Source organism: Pseudochaenichthys georgianus, chromosome 2 (genome assembly GCF_902827115.2).
Source record: "Pseudochaenichthys georgianus chromosome 2, fPseGeo1.2, whole genome shotgun sequence".
Classification (NCBI taxonomy): Eukaryota; Metazoa; Chordata; class Actinopteri; order Perciformes; family Channichthyidae; genus Pseudochaenichthys; species Pseudochaenichthys georgianus.
This window is the reverse complement of record NC_047504.1, coordinates 6,127,663-6,153,953: the sequence shown is the minus strand read 5'-3', so window position 1 is coordinate 6,153,953 and position 26,291 is coordinate 6,127,663. Positions and strand designations below refer to the sequence as shown.

The 26,291-nt window shown below is 44.8% G+C and overlaps 1 protein-coding gene across 1 annotated transcript in view; it reads right to left on the bottom strand.

Moving 5' to 3' along the window:
• dmd (dystrophin) overlaps positions 1-26,291 on the bottom strand; it is a 128,276-nt gene that overhangs the window by 78,696 nt on the left and 23,289 nt on the right. The window contains exons 11-23 of the mRNA XM_034099168.2: positions 26,043-26,224; positions 25,059-25,209; positions 22,849-22,968; positions 14,512-14,613; positions 12,918-13,025; positions 12,640-12,819; positions 10,402-10,571; positions 7,727-7,850; positions 7,202-7,280; positions 6,080-6,192; positions 5,151-5,279; positions 2,730-2,913; positions 1,444-1,589 (exon numbers count right to left, since the gene is read on the bottom strand). Coding sequence (XP_033955059.1) covers positions 1,444-1,589; positions 2,730-2,913; positions 5,151-5,279; positions 6,080-6,192; positions 7,202-7,280; positions 7,727-7,850; positions 10,402-10,571; positions 12,640-12,819; positions 12,918-13,025; positions 14,512-14,613; positions 22,849-22,968; positions 25,059-25,209; positions 26,043-26,224 — 1,788 coding nt within the window. The remainder of the gene's footprint in view (positions 1-1,443; positions 1,590-2,729; positions 2,914-5,150; positions 5,280-6,079; positions 6,193-7,201; positions 7,281-7,726; positions 7,851-10,401; positions 10,572-12,639; positions 12,820-12,917; positions 13,026-14,511; positions 14,614-22,848; positions 22,969-25,058; positions 25,210-26,042; positions 26,225-26,291) is intronic.

Below are 26,291 nucleotides of genomic sequence, written 5' to 3'. Positions count from 1 at the left end.
TACCCTGTATGCAAGGTTTGCCTTCGCTAACTGTACGGAGGCTCAGCCACTGGTACATTTTTATATACAAAGCCATGTTAGGGAAACTTCCATCCTATATCTGCTCCCTGATCTCACGGAGAATTGTAAGTGGCTACTGCCTGAGATCGCATGCTGTGGTTTTATTAAATGTGCCGACTGTCTTAGGGAAGATGGCTTTTAGATGCGCAGCTCCACTGTCTTGGAATAGTCTGCAATCGAAATGGAAACTGAGAAATCTGGTGCCACTAACTGTTTTTAAAGCTCGGTTGGATGCTACTCAATCGGAAGCTGTTGGTACCTGTTTATGTGGATAGTTATGTAAATTGTAAACCCTGTAATGATGCTGTAAGATGTCCTTTTTGTTGTTCTGTTTATGTTTTTATGTTTCATGTGGAACTACTTGAGCAGGTCTCCCTTGGAAAAGAGATCAATGATCAATGATCAATGACCCAGGTGTACCCAGGGATACACCTGGGTAAATAAAGGTTTGAGATGAAAAATGAAATAAACTGTGAGATGGACAGTCAGTGATGAATGGAGTTGAACTCTAATTTAAAGTATAACTTGAAAGTATGAGATGAATGCAGTTCACATGAAAATTGAGATAAAGGGTGAAAAACGATGAACTTCATTCATAGAGTGCAAGATTAGAAAATACATTCAGTTGAAATGTCAGTTGTATAAAAGCCCAGAAACACCAAACTGACAAAGTGGAGGATTGGAGACGTAAGCAACTCACGTCGCCTACATCTTGCCAAATAAATTAATACATTGCAGGGCTACAGCTAACAACCAGCTTGCACAAACAATTCCCTTCAGCTGAACAGCCAATCAGGGCGATTTATCTCAGCAACAGTGCGAGAACACGGGAAAATATTGAGAAAAACCGATGGCGACAATCGTCACCCATAGGCTGGAAAATGACGACCTTTGGCTCATCAGGGTCTTTTGAGGTCAAATAAGTCTCAGTCTCTTATACGTTAAGCACTGTTCTGTTGTGTATAGCAGAAGTTACACATTGAAAAGTAAAATCTGAACGAAGTTGGTAAGTATTGACATGTTGAAGTGTACGATCAAAAAGAAGTTGGTCAGTAAAACCGTGGTGAGTAAGGCTAAGCGCTTCATGCTGGTTTAAGTTGTTTGTTTTCTTTAAGCAAAAGCTGAATAAATGCAAACACTTTCTCAGTTTGATGCATCTAGCTCCTTAATGGAGAATAAATTGGAGCTCGATATGCTTTCCCTTTCAGCTGCAACACAACCACTACAGCTCAATGGAGATAAATGAGTAACTATGTACATAATAATACAGTTAACAGCCCATAGTAATGTTTGTTCATGCTGAATTTAAAGCACAGCTGTTATTATTCTAAGTCCAGATGCTAACACATGATCTGCAGACAGAGTGTGAGTGTGTGTGTTCACCTGAACGTCCGTAAGTCTCTGTTCCATCACAGGATACTCTGTAACCGACGTGGATGGGATGGACAGCTTGGCCTCGCACTGTTGTAGCCATGCCAACAGTGTGGCTATAGTTTCCTTGTAACGAGCCGGGGGCAAGCTCTCCAAAACTAGAGGCACACAGAGAGATATGTCAGAGAGGCTGTCGGCGTTGTTGGAGCGCTGCAAACGGCAATTCTTTCTGGTCAACTTTGCTTTTCCTTCTTAAAAAGCTTCCATGATTTGATCTCAAATGTGCTGACTTGAGTCTATAGGAGAAAGTAGTTTTTGTGGCATTCTTTAAGGTCAATTATTTTCTATTTGCTTCTGAACTGAATTTAAATCTATATCATTCATCTTGCTATATCTATCCACGTGTGAGTGGTTAAATATGTGTATTGGATATGTATAAAAGTGCAGAGTGTGGAAGAAGATGTCTGACTGAGTAAAAAAGCAGACTGTCAGCATCTTCCTCTATTCTTCCTCCTCCCTCTTCCTTCTTCTTTCTTCATTTCCTCAGTGACTATTCTTTTAGTTTTCTCCTTCTTTTCACTCATTGTACTCCCCATGATTATAAATAGCTGTGCGCTCTTGTTTTGTCTGTCTCATTTGGTTATTGTGTTCTTGGTGGGCGATGCTTTCAGCTCATGTTTCTATCTCATTACGTCTAATTGTCAATGTTTTCACAGGGAGCATCTTAACACCGTGAGAGTAGCACTACAAATAGGAACCAATGACTCAGCATGCAGACAGGTGAGAAGGTGTAACCACACGGGTGAGTGCGAGCAGACTGTTCACACATGAGTCACTCCACTTGTAAATCAGTGGTAAAATTGGCTTTGAGACATTTAACTTCAACGTGTTTCAAGTCAGGATGACAGAAAACTAGAGAGTCTAAGTGACACTTTCCTTGTTTTATTTGACGGGAGAATGTAGATTGCTTTGCTGCATGATCCGGTGGGAGCTGTCGGGGTGTGGAGGTCCTCAGAGGGGGCCTTAGGTAAATCACAATGTAATTTACCATAAAAACGGCATAAAGCAACGTCTGTAAAACCTTACACAGAACACCTCCACACGAGGTCAACTATAACTCATTTTAAACAGAGTAAAAATAAGTGGATGGTGTTAGTACATGCATTTTTAAATGGTCTTGCTCTTGATTCCTTTCCTATTATTACTAGAATTGACCTACCTACTCCTCAAATAGAGAGTTCACTATCAGGCAGGGATCACCAGGCGTAGTAGCAACGGTTAACTCTGCACTCTCTTACCCAGCTGCAGCTGCCTCTCTCTGGCCCTCAGGTCCTCCAGCACCTGCCGGTAGTGCACTTTGAAGGCACTGATGTCAGCGTCAAGGAAAGCTGAAGGGTCCTTGTCCCCTTCCTTCTCCTCCTTCAGGTGCTTCTCCAGAAGATCCACCTGAGGCTGCAGCGAGGCCAGGCGAGCCACCTCCTCCTGTCAGGACAGAGGGGCTTGTTACCATGGAGGTTAAGAGGAAAGCTCCATGGTTCTTTTCCGTACTGCTACAATAAAAAGTGATCAGCTGCTGATAACAGTTATAGAGTGGTGCTATCAGTAAACCTGGCATTAGAAGAGCAGGTCTGAGTCTTTGTAGCCGCTCAGTAAACGACTGATATCTTGAACCTTTATCAGAGCTTAGCAGGATGTTATTTCAGATCAGGGAACTTTCTGTTAACCTTTAAGGTCCATCAGCTTCCAGGAGAAACGACTCAACGTTTCCGGATCAGAGAGCCTGTTCTGAAAGGAAACATTGGGTCCAGTACACCCAGTTTGTTTGTAAAATCTGTTTGCTAAGTAGAACAAAAATATGTCCAGCAAGTGAGTAATAAATCACATTTTGAGGTGCTGGTTGGATGATTTTGTTTAAACTTTGGACAGAGCCAGGTGACCCCCCTGCTTCCAGACTTAAAACAAAAGCATGCTAATATCAGTGCCTCCTCTAACCCTCTGCAATGAGGGGCCTGCCTATTGTTCTGATGTTCTGAATTGTCTTGAAACACCAATATTCCGAATAAAAAATCCATCGGAAAAAAACCAATTCATCTTTTTAAACCCATGAGAGGAAATGAAAGGGAAATTGAAAAGTTCCTAAAAACACAAACTACTATGTGATTACTCAAACAAGCAGAAAAAGTGTATTTGTTGGGGTTTCTTTCCAGTAGCACATTAATCAACATTTAGTGTCTTGTTTGGATCACAACAAGTAAGAAGTATCAGTAGGGATGCAGCAGTTAGGGCAGGTAATACTCTCTAAACTGTACTGGGCTGGCTTTGAATGCAGCTGAGTAACTTAAACTCCAGCCTAAAGCCACGCTCCACTTCATGAATAATGTTCGAAAACACAAGCATTCATAACCTCAGCAGAGTCTATGTTTTCATAAGCTGACAGTTTGCCAGGGGGAAGGTTGTTTCACACATTTGAATAAATACTTTTTGCTGAAGTCTTTCCTGTTTAATACGGAGATATGAACACAGAAAGTTTTCATGTGTGAGTGTGTGTTCACCGTGTGTGTGTGTGAAGTGGAAATGTGTGGGCGCACTTCTGAGGGAAAGCTTGTTTGTGTGAATTGGTCTGACACATCTTCCAAGAAAAATCGAACTCCAGCGCTCCATGTCTTATTTTCTCCTTGCTTCTCCCTTTTAATTCATTCTTAATCAATCTCCATTCTTATTGCTCTCGTATGTCTGTGGTATTTACTCCTCTATACCTTCGTTTGGGTCCTCTCGTTCACTTTAATTATGCCTCCCCTCTTCTTATATCTCCTTTTAAAAGAATGTTCCCCAGAACAGCTTGTCACCTCTCTTCTCCTGTTGTTTGGATGTTCTAAATGAACGAAACACACAGGTTAAAAACAGGGCTTTTCAGAGTCTGGACTTCCCCTGAAACTGCAAAAATTGTCCCCATTAAAAGTATAATAAGAGTAGTGGATTTCTGATAACTATCCATGGATTGCTTTGATTCTGAAGAAAGCGTAAAGCCTCGTCATTCCCAGGCAAGTTATTTGCAATCTGCGACATTGGTTCATTTCTATATCTTAGTGTAGTTCAGAATGAGTCTTTTGACATGACACACATGTGCCCCTCTGCATCCCCCCCCCTAACCGTGGTCCCTTGGGGAGGCCTCAGTTAGCTGGGAAATCGATACCACAGTCAATCCTCAAATCCGTACAAAGGTAGAGCCATGAGAACAATGAGCTTAGCCGAGCATAACAACGAGAAGGGAAAACAGCAAGCCCGTCTCAGTCTAAAGTTTAAAAAAGTGTCCAGCACATTTACATTTACTACACGATTATGGTTCATTAATCTGCCGTTTTTGAGGAGCCAGGCTAGCTTCAGCTACGTTCTCGTAGTATTCAGAGGGATAACATATCAGATGGTTTTCCTCATAATCTTGGAAGAACGATTCCAACAACTTTTATTTCTGTTTCTTCTTGCACTATTTTCATCGTCTTATTTCTTAGGTATGTTTATGTTGCGTTGTTGGAGGATCCTAGGAGCCTGTTGGAGGATTGTCATTGCCAACCAAGTAAAGATATGGTATGAAGACAAAATGAAAAAACCAAACAAACAAAAAAGGAAATTGTGTGTGATGTTTATCAGTGTTTGCTAATTACAGATTATCGGGGTCATTTTGAAGTCAATTTGGGTTGAGACCACTTTCTTCCACTCACCCTGCACCGGTCCAGCTGTACTTTGAGAGGTTCTGGTTCAGAGGCTGGGGACGCCTGCACTTTGAGCCAGCACTCACTGGTGTCCACCGCCTGCTCACACTGCTCGAACAGGCTGTAGAAGGCCAGCACCTGCAGGACACACACACAGCAACATGTTAACTAAAAGAGAAATACGCCTCAGGTAAACTCCCACACAACGTCTGTTTTGCAGTAGAGCGGCATCATAAGTCAAAGTGACCAACTCTTTCCGCACCTGCGATGATGTGAGAGTGAGTCACGTCGCATTTAAATTCATGCTGTGTAGCGTGCCTGGGTAGCAATTGTGTTGTCTAAATTATATGCAAAGTACATATTTGCTATTCATTGCCTATGGACAACTTCAGAGGAAATACTGTGGGCACCATATGCTTCAAATAGAGAAAGAAAAATATGGCTATATACAGTAGTGACACTTGTTGGTGCTTCCTGTCTACAAATTGAGAAAAAGCTGACAAATGACGGTCCACAGTATAATGTTGTGTTCATTAAAGCAGAAGAAATGAAGAAACCAGTGTTTTGAAGATAATATGAATTGCAAATGGAATTTTAAAACTATTTCTCAACTATTTTTCACAGAAATATGAACACATTTGATGATGTAAGTGAGATCAAAATAATATAGCTTTAAAAAATCCCTAATTGGATTATCATTGTAATACCTGCATGCTTTAAAGAATGTGAGTGCAGATTCTCCTCACTTTCTGAAGTTGATTGAAACAAAGTGCGTGATGACATGTGAGTGGACATGACGAGTGTGCGTGTGTGTGTGTGTGTGTGTCTGTGTGTGTGTGTGTGCGGGTGTGTGTGTGTGTGTGTGTGTGTGTGTGTGTGTGTGTGTGTGTGTGTGTGTGTGTGTGTGTGTGTGTGTGTGTGTGTGTGTGTGTGTGTACCTTTGTCTGGTAAGCCAGCCATGCCAGCTTGTCTGCCAACAGGGCACAGAACCCCACCCAGCGCTGGTTCAGCTGCTCCGCTGCCTGGGCAATGTCATCAGCACGCATTCCCTCTGGAGGGGGGGACGGGGACATATCACACACATACTCAGTGATACATGCTTCACAGTTCACATGGTTATGATTGGTGTCTCTGTAGGGGACAGACATGAAATGAACACACGCTCTCCTGGTGAATGTCATCTGTAGGAGAGGTGAGGCGAGCCATCAATATTCTGCTCACAAAGTCTGTGTTTATGCCCCCTGAACACCGGGACTCACTCTCTCATGGTGCATTCACACTCACTGGCAACATTTGTGTGATGTAAATGGCCAATTTAAGTGTAAAAGTCCAATGCCCGGCAACATGAAAACCTCCAAGAGGTTGCAGGAGGTGGGAAATAAATCCTAAAGTTGTACAAAGATGGATTCACAATCCGGCCTCTCAAAGGGCAGACTGAGTATAATTGGACCTGGCTCGCAGGTCTCCAGATTGCTGCTCCTTCCAGTAATCCTACCTATACTAGCTTCCATTTACATGTACAACGTTTGTGGATGCTGGCCACACACACACACACACACACACACACACACACACACACACACACACACACACACACACACACACACACACACACACACACACACACACACACACACACACACACACACACACACACACACACACACACACACACACACACACACACACACACACACACACACACACACACACACACACACACACACACACACACACACACACACACACACACACACACACACACACACACACACACACACACACACACACACAAGTTGAGCGCTGTCCAGTGTTTACAGCAGTGAAAGTGAAAAGTATAAATGGAGTGTTTCTGCTTTCAGATGCCCCAACAATAACACAAGGACAGAGGAGAGGACACAAAGAGAAGCATCCCTCTCTTTCTGTCTCTTCCTCTCTCTATCAGCGTTTCTATGGCGACAAGGGGAGAGGGTGGGACAGGTGGAGGCGTTGCCATGGGGACAGACAGGGCGTGTGTGTGTGCATGCATGGGAATGAGTGTGTGTGAGAGGGAGAGTTACCCTGCTCGACCAGGGTCTGCGCCGTGCGCGTGGCTTCCTGAAGCTTCCGGAACTTCTCCGGCCGCTCTCGCTCTATCGCCTGTGGCAAAGAGAGATAGGAAGTTAAAGGACAGAAGACAGACACGGAGAGGCAGCGAGAGAAAAAGTACCAGGTACCAGGAGAATTATTATTGAATACACAGAATAAGAAAATCAATGTCCAATTCAACAGGCTATTTCTTCCAAAGAGCGAGAGCTCGTGCAGCATCGACCTCTAACCTCATTCTGCTCTGACATTTAGGACAACCTCAGCATTGCATGGGTCAACAACGGATATGTGTAGGTTTTTGCTGCATTTTAGTGGCAAAATAACAATATTGCAAACAACTTATGTTATTTTTTAATCTGTTCGAAATAAAGACTGAAAAAAAAAAAATACTTAAAAGGGGTAGTTAAGACAAATATTTGATGTTGAGATTTAGATGAGAAGAACAATAATACTCTATTGCCTGTGTGCTAAATATGAAGGTAGTGGCGTGTATTCACCAGCACTTTGTCGTACAGCTCCTGGATGCTGCCGTCTTTGCGTGACACGGAGCACTCGGGGCTCTGCAGGATGGCCTCTCCTCGGGTCATGTAGCTGTGCAACTCTGTGAAGTCCACGTCAAACCTGAGGACACACACACGGGCATGGACTTGGTCATTTAGTACATATGTCTTTAACACGTATTTACATCAAGAAGAACACATATTGAATAAATGAGCAAGTAGTTTCAGTTTGTGTTTTGTGCCCTTTACATTCCAAGTTAATGAAACCAACAAAACATTAAAAAAAAAATAGTTTACATAATTTAGAAGTGAAAACTGCAAATACAAATAAAATAAAAAATATATATAAATATATACAGGTGCATCTCAATAAATTAGAATATTGTGGAAAAATTAAAAAAGTGAAACTCGTATATTATATGGATTCATTACACACAAAAAGAAATATTTCAAGCCTTTATTTGTTTTAATCTTGATGATTACGCCTTACAGCTAATGAAAACCCCAAAATGAGTATCCCAGAAAATTAGAATATTGTGAAAAAGTTTAATATTGTAGACTCCCGGTGAGGGTAAGCCTCAAAAGGTCATTGCTAAAGAAGCTGGCTGTTCACAGAGTGTTGTATCCAAGCATATCCATAGAAAGTTGAGTGGAAGGGAAAAGCGTGGTAGGAAAAGGTACACAAGCAACAGTGATAATCGCAGCCTTGAGAGGATTGTCAAGCAAAGGCCATTACAACATGTGGGGCTAAGGAGAACAAGACATGGTCTATTGCTCAGTGGTCCAAAGTCCTCTTTTCAGATGAAAGTACATTTTGCATTTCATTTGCATTTCATTTGGAAATCAAGGCCCCAGAGTCTGGACACAATCCAAGCTGCTTGAAGTCCAGTGTGAAGTTTCCACAGTCAGTGATGATTTGGGGAGCCATGTCATCTGCTGGTGTTGGTCTACTCTACTGTGTTCTCTCAAGTCCAAAATCAACGCAGCCATCTACCAGGACATTTTAGGGCACTTCATGCTTCCTTCTTCTGACAAGCTTTATGGAGATGCTGATTTCATTTTCCAGCAGGACTTGGCACCTGCGCACACTGCCAAAAGTACTAAGACCTGGTTTAGTGACCATGGAGATACTGTGCTTGATTGGCCAGCAAACTGGCCTGACCTGAACCCTATAGAGCAGGGGTGTCAAACTCAAGGCCTGGGGGCCAAATCCGGCCCGCGACTTCATTTTATGTGGCCCCGCAAGAGCTTGCAAAGAATATAATACGTTTATTATACGGTTACATGCCACTTTACAGAAGCAGGTTGCCCATAAACGACATGTCCCACAATGCATCTTGTTTTGTGACATGCACACTGAAGAGACTTCTGCTTTCAGACGTAGTTAATGACTAAGTTATTATCCTATCCGATACTAATCCAATTCAGAGGCAATAATGTAATATAACACATTATTTTATATATATATTATATATTTATATAGTTACAACCGGCCCTTTGAGTGCAACCTTTATGCAAATGTGGCCCGCGATGAAATTGAGTTTGACACCCCTGATATAGAGAATCTATGGGTATATTGTCAAGAGGAAGATGAGAGACACGAGAGCCAACAATGCAGACGAGCTGAAGGCTGCTATCAAAGCAACCTGGGCTTCCATCACACCTCAGCAGAGCCACAGGCTGATCGCCTCCATGCCACGCCGCATTGATGCAGTCATTCATGCAAAACGAGGCCCAACCAAGTACTGAGTGCATACACATGAACATACTTTTCAGAAGGCCGACATTTCTGTATTAAAAATCCTTTTTTTTATTGGTCTTATGTAATATTCTAGTTTTCTGAGATACTGATTTTGGGGTTTTCATTAGCTGTAAGCCGTAATCATCAAGATTAAAACAAATAAAGCCTTGAAATATTTCTCTTTGTGTGTAATGAATCCATATAATATACGAGTTTCACTTTTTGAATTGAATTAATGAAATAAATTAACTTCTCCACGATATTCTAATTTATTGAGATGCACCTGTATGTAATTATACACTCAACACTTTTGGTATAATAATCATAATTATTATATGAACAATATTGAAAACAATAATAGACACATTTAAACAAACATGATACAAACAGTATGATATTGTTTAATTGAAAAGGGAATTGTATTCTAATGTGGGTACTTGACATTTCCTAGAACACATCATTTTAAAGTCATCTATGTAATCACTTTAAAATAAAATAACAGCAGTGGTGGAGAAGTATTCACCTCCTTCACTTCGGAGAGTACTGTGGGTACTTAATTGTAACCCTGATGACATCACGATGACATCATCAGGTTTATTAATGTTGTTCAGAAGACGTTTAAAGTTGCTGTATTAAAGCACAGTACTTAGTTAATGTACTCTCCACCACTGCAGTGCATTCCTCCTCTAAGGTCTCTCTACTGTCTACATGTCGTAAGAGGATTTCCATCTCCTACTTTACTGCTATCAAAGGTTTATTTCAATTGTATCACTATCACATATCATCATCAGTTTGTGCAGCATTTCATCACCTACCTGCTGAGATAAGACAGCAGAAAGGGGTGCATGAAACTGAACATTTACCACAAGTTAGGAAAGAAGCTTGATATGGTGTGGTACTGATAATAATAATTCAAAGATGACCTCCTCACCTTTTCCTAAGTTCAGAATCCACCACAACTTGTCTCTTCTTCTGTGGTGGCGGTGACTCACGGGTCTGGCGCACAGCTGAAATCTTCTCCCTTGTTGTCACCTTGGTAACGGTCGTGGCGACAGAGTGGGTCAGCTCCGACTGCTGGACCACGCTGACAACAGTCGACAGCTGCGCACAAAATCATTTAAAAAATAAACTTTTAGACACAGCGACAGGTACAGTATCCAGGGTTCATACACTTTTTCACCAATGACTTTCAATGACTTTTCCATGACATCTCCCTGACCTTTACCTGATTTTCCATGACCAAAATAATGACTCTTTCTCAGCGGTACCACTGAAATGGCATGATGGCACATAACAGCTCGCGGCCGCAGATTACTCCGGGTCCCAGACCCCCCATACCACTACAATATTTTGAATGCAGATCTACACGAATCACACAAACTACCTATTTTGGATTCAAAACGGCACATTTCGCCAAAAGGGATAAAGTATAGTATTACTATTTCGGCGATTAGATAAAATATAAATTATATTTGATGCATTTTGAATTTCCATGACCTTTCCAGGTTTTTAATGACCGTACGAACCCTGAATATCAGTTAACAAAGATCTGTCCAAACTAAACACATCCCAAAACCCCATGTAACTCACACACATGCACGCGCACACACACACACTCAATCACTCTCAAACACACACTCTGACACACACAAAAACAGACAGACTAAATCACTACATTATTTACTCAATCACTTACTCACAATCACACACACACACACACACACACACACACACACACACACACACACACACACACACACACACACACACACTCTGACACACACAAAAACAGACAGACTAAATCACTACCTCAATCACTTACTCACAATCACACAATCTCACACACACACACACCACACACACACACACACACACACACACACACACACACACACACACACACACACACACACACACACACACACACACACACACACACACACACACACACACACACACACACACACACACACACACACACACACACACACACACACACACACACACACACACACACACACACACACACACACACACACACACACACCAATGCAGTTTTCAAAGATCAATCAGAAATACATATGACCGTATGTCTGTGGAAACTCAACAGCTACAGTTGTGTGTGTTTGTATGGATGTGTGTGTGAGTGTATGTATTTAGACAGCTGCAAGAGGGTTAAGTAGCGACTCGGGAATTGTGTGACAGATTGTAACTGCACAAACAGAGGAAGGAGAAATCAGAGAAATTGTTGTGTGCATGTGCGTATGGTGCATGTAAAAAAAAGTGTGTGCTGATTGTGAGCCTTGTTGGCTGCATTCTTGCGACCAGTTGTGTGTGTGTGTGTGTGTGTGTGTGTGTGTGTGTGTGTGTGTGTGTGTGTGTGTGCGTGCGTGCGTGCGTGCGTGCGTGCGTGCGTGCGTGCGTGTGCGTGTGTATGTCGGTTTTGTTCAAGCGGGGAAGAGTCTGATGACAGTTAAGCATCGGGTGCAACTCCTAGGATAGCCTTGTCACCATGGAAACGTGCATGTGCGCAGCTGAAGTGGTTAGAGACGGCGCGTAGAGGTCAGTCTGCTAATTATCAGACTGATTATAATGGACAAGTAATTGAGAAGGAGACAAAGACGGAACACAGGGATGGTGTAAGAGCCACTTCAGCACATATCACATGTTATAGGAGTTATCATAGTATTCAAGTGTAGGCACTCCAGAGGGCCCTCAGAATAAATGCAGCATCTTTATCAGCAATTCACACAACAGAAGCACTTTGCCTTTATCCTATCGCTGACAGGGAGCATGTCAGTTTTAAAGCACGGAGACTGAGAAGAGTGAAGAGTGATTATGAGGAGTGATAATTGTATGGCAGTGCTGTTTGATCCCTCATCCCTGGAACTGCTCAGGAAAGCGAGGGCAGGTGCAAAAGGATTACACACAAGTGTCAGTCCTAATTTGGGCCTACCCTCCTCAGTATGCTCCCCTGGCGTGTAATATAAACCTCTCTAGATGTTCAGTGACCCATCTCCTCCAGTCCCGTTACTCCTCTCTTTCCCTGAGGCCAAACACCTGCAGCTAGCCGTGCTCTGTTCGCTCACAGCAGTGTTTCTTTCTTTCAGCTACGAAGTCATGACATTCAGCTGGATAGGACACGCTTGCAATGCTAATGGGGGTGTACCTGGGAGCTGCTCATCTCCAGACTCTGGATCAGGTTGTCCCAGCGCTGGGCGAAGCTGTCCAGTCGGGCCTCCAGTTTGCTGGCCACCTCTTTGTTCTTGACGCTGGACAGCAGATCCTGACTCATGGAGCACAGCTTGTCCATGGTGGGACGCTTCACCTCCAGTTCTGCCTTCACCGTCTGGTGGGACGTACACAAACACAGGGTGGGGTTTAAGCTTTCCTGGTGTTTGTACAGCTCCGTGAAAGTGTTCGTGGTTTTGGTACAGGGAGACTCACAGCGAGGCGGCGGATGCAGGCAGTCATCTCCGCCTGGTCCTTCAGGTTGGTGGTCTTGATAGAGCGAACATGCTCCTCCTTCTGAGTCAGCCAGGAGTCAAACAAAGACTGAGGGGAGAGGAATAAGGAGAGGACAAAAGATGAAAAATACAAAAATATCTGAAATGCATGCGTTAAAGATATATTGATAAAGAAATGTGTATTTGATTCCTGTATAAGTAGCGCTGTTATCAAAGCAGTACATTTAAGCAAAAGAAATCCAGCAACCACAAATAATGCCTATGACCCGACGGGCAGCAAAGCAAATCCAGTTTTGTGTTTAATTAAAGCTGATCAGCTTATCTTGTATAATCCAATGTTTTTATTATTTTAGCTCCCTCCATTATTAATAACAGAATATGAGCAAGTCGGATATCAAGACACTTTCAATTTCCTTCACAGCGTCTGCTGTGGCTAAAAATATAAAAAAGGCAAATAAAGCAGAGAGAAAATATGATGACGTGAAAGTAATCAAAAACAGCAGCTAAGTCACAATTCTTATCAAAGGACAGGATGGAAGTTTTAATTTTTTTAATTAAGTTTTGACATGCATGTGTAAGGATCTGGATGAGTAAAATACTGCAGTGTGAAAGCGATGTAACTGGGTCAGCCACACCTCACCTGGCTTGCATTGTGATCACATCAATGATGGTTTAAATGCAATCAATACAGTGTAACAACATTCTCCACCAGCCAGTTGCTAGATCAACTCACTGCCCTTTCCTGCAAGTCAAATAGAAGCAGCAGCAGCTATGATGAATGAAGCATCCAAGGCCCCGATGATTATCTGCATATTTACATTTGCTCACAATTCATGCCGAACTCATATCAAAAGAACTATTAAGCTTGTGAAAAGCAAGTGTCACTGAAGTTCAAGAGGGCTGACCCCATGGTATTGATGTCCAATTCAAATGCAAAATATGCCAAAGATAACAAATGGCATATCACAAATCCACGGTGGTTTGTCAAATCGTCTGAAAACTAACCTCATCTTCAAAAAGCTTTGTTTTGTGTCAATTCCCAAACTGTTTGAGACTATCCTTCCCTTGGGGGCGGGAGTGGGTCAGTCTGTAGGGGATTGCATTTTGGACCGAAGGGTTGCCGGTTCACGTCCCGATCGGACCAACAAAGGTGTGGAGTGGTACTGGAGAGGGGCCAGTTCACCTCCTGGGCCACTGCCGAAGTGCCCTTGAGCAAGGCACCTAACCCCCAACTACTCACTGGCGCCGGCTAGACTGGCTGCCTCCGCTCTCACCTCTCAACTGCATGTGCATGTGTGCATATAACTGTGTGTGTATTTGTATATGTATGTGCATGTTGTAAAAAGTGTGTATGACCTGTATAAAAACGCATGTGTGTGTACGACAGAGTGGAAACTGAATTTCCCCCTTGGGATTAATAAAGGTCCATCCTCTTCTTCTGAATATGAAGTCTGTTTTAGCTTTATATTTCTGCATAAAGACTGGCAAATATGGAAGTCGACCAATCTGGATGATCTAACCTCATTATACATGCAGAAAACACTGCTGTGATATTTCCTCACACACACTCAGACCTGTTCATTAGTGAAGTGCTGCCATTTCAGTAGAATCTCCTGAAGCAGGATCCAGCGTTCTTCTGTCCATCTGCAAATGGAGGCCCAGCGGTCACCGAGCACCTACACACACACACACACACACACACACACACACACACACACACACACACACACACACACACACACACACACACACACACACACACACACACACACACACACACACACACACACACACACACACACACACACACACACACACACACACACACACACACACACACACACACACACACACACACACACACACACACACACACACACACACACACACACACACACACACACACACACACACACGATCATCAATGGAATGTCACATTAGTACACACAATCATTTGGAAATATTTCCCTCGAGGGACTGAAACATTCCCATCATGTTGCCTCGGAGGCTGATGGATCCACATCTTCACTTGCCAGTTCCATTTTAAGCTGCCAAACATGCAGCTCCATTCTCTTCTTCCTCGCAGCTGATCATGATTGTTGAAGGGCATGAAATACACTGACGACGAAGACAACATATATTTGTTTTCTTATTATATACAGGTGTATAAAACACTAAAACACAGTGGCAGAACAAAGAAAGTATAATGATGATCTGGAATAGTGCGGCAGGATTTGGATACATAACGATTTGTGATTATTTGGAGTGATATTGCAATTGCGATATGATTCATGATATTAGAGGGAATTATCATTTTTGAAACATGATTCACATTAGATCATGTGAGGCTGAGGAGTTGCTATGCGAAATGTGAGGATTAGTATCTTGAAAGAGACAGGGATTCAACCCTCCAACCCACTGACACACAGAGAGAGAGCCTGACTCCATTGTATCAGCATATTGGCAGCTGGCTGTTAGCTGAGTAAAATGGGAGAGACACTCTTCCGTTCCATTTAACTCAGACGAAAGCCACAGTGTGACCACTGAACAGAGTCATCAGAGTGACAGAGACGAGGGAGGCGGAGAGAGAGGGGAGGAAATAAAAAGATGCAGAAAAGTGTAAGACAAGAGAGAGGCTCAGCAGGTTAATCTTAAGATGAATGGCCCGTAATTAATCAAGTGACAGTTCAGCGGCGGGGAGAAAGCAGGGAAGGCACCTGCCATTTGCATTTTTACATTCCGACACACGCTGTTCCCCCTCAGCTATTTCACGCTCTTATCTTGTACTTAGGAATAAACCGCACTGCAGGAAACAGACACTTTAGAAAGTCCAACACAGAGTTGCATTAGGTTTCTCATAATAATGTTAAGTTTGATTATACTTTGCAAACAGCACAACTAGCAAACTGTGTGCTGCATTTTTGGGATTTGTTCCTCTACTAGTGACTTCTTTCTCTAACCACCTTCCTCAAAGATAACACATTGAACTTCCCAAGACTAACCCACCATGACGTCTCCTTTTCTCCCCGCATTCACTTCCTATTTTCCAGTGTTGCAGCCCGACATCACAGTTCAAAACGTCCCTTATTTGTTCTACAGGATGCCATTTGACATCGCCGTCAAAGAGCCCTAAGACAGAGGAGGCTAATGACTCTCCATCCATCTGTGCTTACGTAACGTCCCATAACTATAGGTTACTTACGTAACCCCAGGGCTCAGAGTAACATGAAGTGAGATGTCTCACTATGGGATGCGCCTCAACGCGTATGCAAACAGAAGCATCAATCTCATTACGCCAATCCTGATTGGCTGGTGATCTTGACGTCAACGTCAGGGAATCCACCCACCCTTTAAGTAGCTTGCGCTACGACGCAGCTTAATTCAAAATAAGCACCTCTTCTCGCTTCGCCTTAGCAAGGAGGGCCGTCTGGTGAGACATCTCACTTCATGTTACTCTCAGGACTGGGGTTACGTAAGTAACCTATAGTTCTCATTCATAACACTCCGTTCGATGTCTCACTATGGGATATTGAAACTCCCGTATTGCTAGACATGCTTATCTCGAAAATCACCAAAAACAACCAGAACTTAACAGGTAGAACCCTGTCTCAACACGGGGCCCAGCACTGCACGGGCCACACTTGGAGCAGAGACATCTAGCCTGTAAAAGCGGACAAAAGTGAGCGGCAAGCACCAGCTCGCTGCTGCACAGATGTCTTTGTACTACCTATGTTGCAAATGTATTATCTTTTCAATTTACACACGGCATCTATTGCACGTCTGTCCGTCCTGGGAGAGGGATCCCTCCTCTGTTGCTCTCCCTGAGGTTTCTCCCATTTTTCCCTTTAAACTGGGGGTTTTCTTCGGAAGTTTTTCCTTGTACGATGTGAGGGTCTAAGGACAGAGGGTGTCGTATTGTCGTACGTGTACTGATATTCTGTACACGCTGTGAAGACCACTGAGACAAATGTAACATTTGTGATGTTGGGCTATATAAATAAACATTGATTGAGTGATTGATTGATTGATTGATTGATTGATTGATTGATTGATTGATTGATTGATTGATTGATTGATTGATTGATTGATGGAAACACCCTTGAACAAAGCCCAGGATGTAGCCAGTCCACGAGTAGAATGAGCATGCAGGCCTGTTGGTGCCTGCAAACCCTGACTCGTATAAGCCAGAGCAATCGCTTCCACAATCCAGTGGGAGAGCCGTTGCCTGGTAACGGGCTTGCCCTTCTGAGGGTTAGCCCAGGATATAAAGAGTTGGTCATTACAACGAAACTCTTTTGACCTGTCCATATAGGTGCGTAAAGCACGAACTGGACACAGCAAATCCGGCCGCTGTTCCTCAGAGGAACACAGCGGCGGAGGAAATGCCACAATGTCAATGGGGGTACATGAGCCAACCACCTTAGGTATAAAGGCAGGGTTGGGCTTCAGCAACACTCTCGTTTGCCCCGGGGCAAACTGAGTGCACGAAGGATGTACAGAGAGCGCATCAATGTCACTGACTCGCTTGGCAGATGCCAGAGACAGCACTGTCTTCCGTGACAGGTGTTTCATGTCAACTTCTTCCAGGGGTTCAAATGGAGGTCGAGTGAGGCCATCTAAAACCACTGCCAGGTCCCATAAGGGCACCAGTGACCTGGAGACAGGGAGGAGCCTGCGAGCTCCTTTCATAAAACGCCAAACCAAAGGATGTTGGCTAGCCGTCTTTCCCTCAAAGCCCACATGGCATGCAGCAATAGCAGCCAGGTACACTCTGATCGTAGAGAAAGCTCTGTGTTTATCAATCAGGTCCTGTAGAAATGATAAAATCACCCCGACAGGACATTGAAAAGAGATGTGTCCTTCTTGAAGGCACCACTCCTCAAACACCCTCCACTTACAGTCATAGAGAGACCTGGTGGAGGAAGCTCTCGCACTCTGAATAGTGTTTATCACCTTCTGAGGGAGCCCCACTGTATTCAGATTGTACCACTCACGGGCCAGGCCCATAGTGCCCCGCGCTCTGGGTGTGGGTGAAAGATCGTCCCCCCCGCCTGAGACAGTATGTCCCTGCGTAGTGGGAGCTGCCACGGCTTCCCGCACAGCAGCTGATATATCTCCGCCAGCCAGTACATTGCAGGCCAGTGCGGAGCTATCAGGATAAGTGTGTGGCGTTGTTCTCTCACTCTGGCCAGAGTTGGGGGTATCAGAGCCAGGGGGTGGGATCGCGTACAGAAGGACCGGAGGCCAAGCGTGCGCGAGCGCGTCCACGCCTAACGGTGCGTTTAAATCGCGCATTGAAAAGAACAACTGACATTGAGCATTTTCTTTTGATGCGAACAGATCCTTCGCGGCCCGGCCGTAACGCACCCACAGCTGACTCACAATCATTGGATGTAGAGTCCAGTCTGCATATAGTGGTGCACCTCTGGACAGCAGATCTGCCCCGAGGTTCATCACTCCTGGTACGTGCGTCGCTCTCAGAGAGAGGAGACGTCCGCAGCTCCATAAGATCAGTTTGCGTGCCAGCATGTGTAACTGGAGAGAACGCAAACCCCCTTGGCGGTTTATATACGATATTGTGGTCGTGTTGTCTGTCCTCACGAGGACATGGTGTCCTCTGAGAAAAGGCAGAAAGCGTTTCAGGGTGAGGAACACCGCTACAAGCTCCAGATAATTTATGTGTGACCGTTGGAGGCCTCTGCTCCAGAGACCCCTCACAGGTCAACCTTCGTATATACCCCCCCAGCCCGTCAGACATGCGTCTGTGGTGACCACCTTCCGCGATAGGACAGCACCCATAGGTACGCCCCGTACTAGAAAAGTCGGGTGTAGCCAGTGGCGCAGAGCCATTACGCATTTCATAGTGACCATCACTCTCTGCGCGCCATGACGCGCGGGGTCCAATCTGAGGGCAGCTACCCAGCGCTGAAACTCCTTCATGGCAGAATGGCTGACGCCATGAGCCCCAGCAACCGCAGACATGATCTGAAGAGAACATATTTGCGTGGCTGGAAATGAGCGAGGCAAGCCCTGAAGGCTTCCACTCTCTCTGCTGACAGGCGGGCTGTAAAGGGCACCGAATTCAGGCGTAGGCCCAGGAAGAGTACAGTCTGGGCTGGGGACTGGGCTCTTTTCTGTGTTTATTACAAAACCCAGGTCGAGCAGGTGTTTTACGAGGACATTCGTCTGCGTAATAGCCTCTTGCTCCGACTGTGCGAGAAGGAGCCAATCGTCCAGATAAGATGCCAGGCGAATACCCTGTTGTCTCAATGGGGCCATCGCGGCTTCCGTACACCGTACAAACACTCGCGGGCTGAGAGACAGACCGAAGGGAAGTACTCTGTACTCGTAACAGACACCCTGAAAGGCGAACCTCAGATATTTCCTGTGTGGGTAATATACTGGGATGTGGAAATACGCATCTTTCAGGTCGACTGATGTGAACCAGTCGTTTTGGCGCACGAGACGCAGCAGAGATGTGTGAGTGAGCTTCTGAATTTGTATCTTTTGAGATATTTGTTCAGAGCTCTCAAATCTAGTATAGGCCGAATTCCGTTTCCTCCCCGTTTGGGAACGAGGAAATACTTGGCTCTGACTCTGTTCGGCGGGTATTATCGATATAGCCTTCTTTTCTAGCAGCGAGAAAATCTCTTGCTCTAGAATATGGGCCGACTCTCCCCGGGCCTGTGAATACAGAATGCCCGAGAAGTGAGGGGGGGTGACAGCGAATTGGAGCCTGTAGCCCCGTGTTACCGTCTTGAAAACCCAAGCAGAATCTGTGAGCATCCTCCACTTATCGCTTCTCAAAGCGAGCGGAGATGTCACAGCTCTGTCGTCTGCCCTCAGTGTCTCTATTTGTTGTGTTATGGGGCCCTCTAGTGTCTGAACACGGTGGTACCCCAGGTTGACAACCCCGGCCGACACTGCGCATGCGCGTGGCGGTGGTGCCTTCACAATCCCGTCTATTGTCCGCCTTTTGAGAGAGGCCGTAGCCGCTCTCAAAAGAGGGGCAGACGACAGACTGTTTATTGTTTTTATTGTTTTTCTTTTCATTTTTATTGACTGCGCCCTTGGCTTCAAGCCTGGAAACGACAGTGGAAAATGATTTATTTTGAAACAACAATGATGACATGTGTTTGTGTGACTTAAACAGGCAGCGGAACTTGCTGTCTTTGATGTTAAGTCCATTTCCCTGATGGCGCGAACTTGAGGATGACGTTTTGGCATCACTCGAGGCGGCAGGAAGATGGGGGCATGGCGGCACCCCGAAAACACATGAGCATCCAACACTGGAACGTGCTCTGGAGCTGGGGAACAGGGAACTTCCAGCTCCTTCATCGAGGAGAGGAGAGGAGGCTGTCAGGCCGCCCGCTTCCTCTTCCTCGCCTGGTGGCTGAAAACCTGGGTCGGCTGCGCCTGAGCGGCTGCTGCCGGGACCGAAGATTTTCTTAGCCAGCTCGCTCTTACCTCGTGCCTGGGCTGGGGACCCGGGACGGGCTGCGGTCTCTGCTGCTTCGGTATTTTGAACCGGGCAGGACGTGAGACAGCTTGGGTGAAGGTCTGCCGCGGGACCATTGAAGGTGGCGCTGGACCCTTCGGGGGAGACAGAGCTAGAGAGCCTCGTCTCCCTTCCTTTTTGACTCGCACCTCAGCTGCATTGAAGCTAGAGCGGAGCCAAATATGCCCTCGGGAACAATAGGCATGTCCAGAACATCCTCTTTTTCCCGGTCTGGAAGGTTGGTCAGGTTGAGCCACCTGGCTCTCTCCAGTACCACCATCATTCCCAGTGCTTTGCCCGTGGCTTGGACTGCACCGCGCTGCACACGGAGGCAAATGTCCGTGATCGCTGCGATCTCGTCCCACACGGCAGGCTCAGGTCTGCTCGACATGTCCTCGCAAAGCTCCGCCTGGTAGGCGGTCAGCAGCGAGGAGACGTTGAGAGCCCTGGTGGACAAAGCTGCATCACTCCCGGCTTAGCAGCCTGAGCCGATGAAACGAAGATGTCATCACCATCTGAGTCAGACAGGAGGAACTCAGAGGTATCCTCTTCGTCCTCCATGTAGTCCAACTCCAGGACATCCTCCGCGGGTGGAACCATGGTGAGGTCCAATTGGGAGCCCCAGCTTGACACAGCGCGGGGCTCCGCTCTCGCGGCTCTTGCCGCCACCGGGTCCCAGCCTGAAACGGCGTGGGGCTCCGGTTCAGCGGCTGTCGCTGTTGTTGAGCCCCAGTCTGACACAGCGCGGGGCTCAATCTCTGCGGCGGACGCCACCATGTCTTGATTGCCGGACGGCGAATCAGCGGACATGAGGGGGTCCTGTCCCAACAAGCTAGCTTGGCGTGCTAATCGTCGGCGGAGGCTCTTCATGGTGAAGCGGGTACAATGCCCGCACGAGCCGGGGTTATCGATAGCCTCCCGGGCGTGTTCCAGCCCGAGGCAGGACGAGCAGACCTGGTGTGAGTCTGTGCCTGACATTTTAAACCCACAGCCGCATAGCCGAGCCTCCGAGTCCCTGACTCCTCTAGTGTGAGGGAGAGAAGGATCCATCTTCGATCGCCGGGTTGTCGGCGTGGAGTGGACACGCTAGTAACAGGTACGTTACTGAGAAAAAATCTAACCTTGCCGTTAGTCCGAAAGGAAAAAAGGCGACGGTGTAGATTTTATTCTTTAAAGTATATTAACTGGTATGTTAATACCTTTTTTATCTCTGTCTCCTCGAGAAAAGAGAACGTCCTCTTTACTGTGGTGTCGGTGTGGAGGGAAGAACAAACTAGCAACAGGTATGTTACTAGCTTGAAGAAAAAAAATCAAACCTTACCGTTATTTCGACGGAAAGAACGGCGAGGCAGATTCCAATATTAACTGGTGTGTTAATATTGCTCAATCTTCTTGCAAAGCAAAAAAGTAACCGGCAAGCGCCCGTCGACCGAATGTTAGCTTGGGTTCAGTCTGTGGACCGTTAAGCTAGCCCGGCTACTGATAAAACGAGATGTGCTCTGAAGCGAGAAGAGGTGTTTGAATGACGCTGCGTCGTAGCGCAAGCTACTTAAAGGGTGGGTGGATTCCCTGACGTTGACGTCAAGATCACCAGCCAATCAGGATTGGCGTAATGAGATTGATGCTTCTGTTTGCATACGCGTTGAGGCGCATCCCATAGTGAGACATCGAACGGAGTGTTATGAATGAGAACTACATTATTAAAAAGCACCCGAGCCTCATTTCTTATAAATAACTACATGTAAACCATCAAGCCTTACAGCAGCTTACACAACCAGCTCTACTTCAAACTTACAAAACTAAACTCTTAGTGCAACAGTTTTTGACAGTAACAATGTCAGGGTGCTTCATCGCAAAGTGCTTAGAAAGCAGTGGAAATCAGCGGCTGCAGTTTTAATAGATGTTAAGCTTTATTTTTGCAGGGAACAGGAGTTAACGAGGGGAACGAAGGCCCATGCATCAGTTGCTAAGAGAAACTAGCCACACAAACCGGCAGCAGAGTCTGGCTGATGATAACTTATGGAGTAAACAAAATCAGCAGAAAGCTGCAACGCGCTCACATAAAGCACATCTCGCCGGCAAGGTCTAATTACTGCGCTACAGCAAAGACAAAACTATCTCCTGTTCAATCTATTTCCCCCCAGAAACAACAACCGGCAAGTGCTGAGCCGGCTTCAATCAGGAGAGAGAGAGAAATATTTTATAAAATGAAATGGAATTAGCCCTAAGGTATTTCTTTTACCACAACGTTTCCTCGACGCTGTGTGTGATCAGCAAAGTGTGTGCGATGTGAACACAGATGTTACTCTAGGAGACAATGTGTGTGTGTGTGTGTGTGTGTGTGTGTGTGTGTGTGTGTGTGTGTGTGTGTGTGTGTGTGTGTGTGTGTGTGTGTGTGTGTGTGTGTTGTTACCTGGAGCTTGCTCTCCAAAGCCGCCGTGGCGCTGTCTCCGCTGGTCTCGTCCACCACCACCACCATGTGGGTCAGAGAGTTCACCCTCACCTGCTCCAGCTCCAGGTCCTCCTGCAGCAGCTGCAACAGGAACACACACCATGTGAAAGAGGGTTAATGGCAGGAGATCTAAACAATGTTGCTTTACTGTAAGATCGAAGAGACCGCAGAGCAAGGATTCAATTGGATTACTCGAACACAGGCAAACAGAACAGTTGTAGTTCACTTTGGATATAAGGTTCTCTTTTTGGGGCAGATTTTTAAAACTGTTATCGTTAACATTTTTAAATTTTCGGCTAATTTTTCACATGTGAGAGTTTGACGTCAAACTTTTTAAATTATCTTGTTTGAAGTCATTTTTTTTTAGGAGTTTTAAAGTTTTATATTGTTGTCTAGTGCACAGAATGTTCCAATCTACGCCTTAACTTCAACTTTTTAAAATACGTTCACATTAACCGCATTCTTCATCCAAATCAACTTTGAGATGCATTGTGGGACATATAGTTTATGGGCAACGTGCTTCTGTATAGTAGCATGTAACTGTATAACAAACATATTATATTCTTTGCAAGCTCTTATGGGGCCACATAAAATGAAGTCGCGGGCCGGATTTGGCCGTGTTGGTCAGGACTCCCTGGAAGAAGAGATCTTGTATCTCAATGGGACATTCCTGGATAAATAAAGGATAAATAAAAATAAAATTCTAACTCCTTTCACTCATTTAAATGAGATGTTTAACTGAGTCCTCAAGACAATGTCGAGCAGGGGATTTATCTGTATAAATAAAGGTTTGAAATTAAATGAAAATGTCAATGCTTCAACCTAACCTATAATTTCTTCTCTCTGCACTTATTTAAATTGATGGTTTTACTTCTGAAAAGTTCACAATTAAATCGACACTTCCATCAAGTGAAGTCCAAAAAAACCTTTGACTGCCAATTTAATTTATTTCAAATTAAATTGCCACTTTAACGTCTTTACATATTCTGTGTGTGTGATGCATTTTCAGCATCACACACACAACATTTCTTTAAAAAAAGTATTATTTGTTGTGTTTATTTTTATTCAAAAAGGAAGATTTCTTATTATAATTGATTGATTGTTTAGTCAGGAACTGTACTGTTGTGTTCAGGAAGCTTCACATGCTGTAAACATTCAAGTCTTTCAGTGAGTCACCTTTCTATATTTTACATTATTCAATCTGTACACATAGTGATACCAAAACCTTGCAACAAAATAGAGCAAATCCCAACAACAAATCTTAAAGTTGCATTTTTCATATTGTGTAAAGCCTCCACTGCTGGTAACAGGATTCAATTTCCAAATCTTCTGAGAGCTCCCATTCTCTCCAGATCATTCTGCACTCCCAGTCGGAATGAGATTCCAGTGTGCAGCAGGGGAATTGGTTACGAAAACAACATAAAAGAAGTAGGACACACACACACACAAAATAAACAAAACCAGGGTCTGCTGATTTTTGTTTCTGTTGCAGACCTATGATTTCTAAGTGGATGTCGGGATGTCTGGTGCCAGTCCTCACTCTTGGGGTAAAGTTGTACAGCAGTTTTGTTTCAGAGGCCACTATGTTTAAAAGTGGCAGAAAACAAAAGCATAACCTGAAATGCAGTCATGGTCGGCTTATTTGATGCTTTATAGTTGTTGGAGATCTTTACAACTTCAAAAGCCACTTACTATTAAACACACTGCAATCAATGATTGCCATGGTTGAAAGTGATAATTCCATCTTGATCTTGGAAATAGCGGTCGGCAGAACAACAAAAGCTCCATTTAGTAACTTTCAGTCCCAGTCGTCACGGAAACAAAGATGCTTTAGAAAGGATAAGAACTGCCACTCTTCTTAAACATAATACAAATGTGAAGTACGTGTGAATTCATTTCTACCAGCAGCAGTAAGATTTATTTTACATTTTGCATAATATGAGTAAAAGACCAGCAGAAGGAGGGGGGGCTGGTATACTGTACAATAAGGGGGATTGTATGTATCGTTGTCTCATAATCTGACACATGTATGGGCTCGGTTGCTGAAGTATAGGCTTTCCTGTTGTTCTCATAAAGCACATCTTTCATTAACTCCATGACGTTTTTCACTGAGGTTCAGACAGAAAGACACAGGACCAGATTTGTGTTACTATTCGACGGCAGCCACCCACCTTGTGCTCTTCCACTTGGTGCTTGACGTCCTCCAGGTCAGGACCCATCGGTTGGGCCCCCATCCTTTTAATCCGCGCCTCCGTCACATCCAGCCAGTCGGTGAGCTGCTGCAGCTGCTGGTGCTGTAGGCCCATCAGCACCTCGTGGAGTCTGGCGGGTGAGAGACAGTTCAATGAGCTGTCAATCAAACGTTGATATGGTGGGCGTCAGTGCTCATCAGAAAGAGTGCAGCTCATGAGGAGGCCACAAGGTCAGATAAAGGTGTGGTTAAAGACTCTGAGGCCTCAAGCAGCTGATTTAATTGGTAGACATGATAAGTTCTCTTGTTCTTATACTGACCCCTTCTGTTTTGTCTAAGTGCTGTTTGGCAGTCCAGGCCATGTCTGCACGGCTTTGCGAATCAACAAGATTATCAAAGCAGATAGCTGAGCAGTTAATTAAATTTGTCTCGGTGTCAGTTATCATTGAATGCACCATAATTAGAAAGGCCTTTGTATCCAACAATGCCGGCTACTGTGGTCCTCTTTATTGTGTGAGAAGAGAAGGAACTTTATTCAAAGCAATAAATAAATCCTTTGAAGCCATATGAATGTGTCTCCCAGTGGGTATCATTTTTCATTAGGCTTTGCATTCTTTCACACCCCTTAACACTTTCAATCTTTTTCAATGTCGTTGTTATGTATTCAAATATGCATTCTTTGGTACTTTCACTTGCTTATTTGACTTCACGTTAATGGATTGCTTTACATATTGGTGTTCTAGTCTTAGCAACCACTCAAAGCACTTTAAAACCCAATTTCGAATATGAAAAGTATGTCTTTATTTGATGGTATTTGGCCATAAGCCCTAGGATTGTACAATTATAAACTGAGACACGATGACCAAAGTTCTTGCAGTACTGGGGATCCGTTCCAGCTGCAAAGGACCTGGGTTTGAATACAACCCGGCACTTGTTATGGTGTCATTCCTTCAAGTGTGTGTACCTGGTCTGTCTCTCCATGCTTGCCACTCTCAGGTGTTCCCACCGGGCGTTCAGGAGGTTCATCTGCTCCCTGACTTCCGAGTCCTCGTCTTCACTCAGGTTCCTCTCCCCCAGCAGGGCGGCGCCGGCCCGGAGGACTCGCCCCACGCTGCCTTGATGGGTGGTCAGCTCCACCATGTAGCCCTGGAGACAGAGAGGACATCCCACACTCACACCGGTCCACTCGCATAATTAGGAGCACTTCACGTCA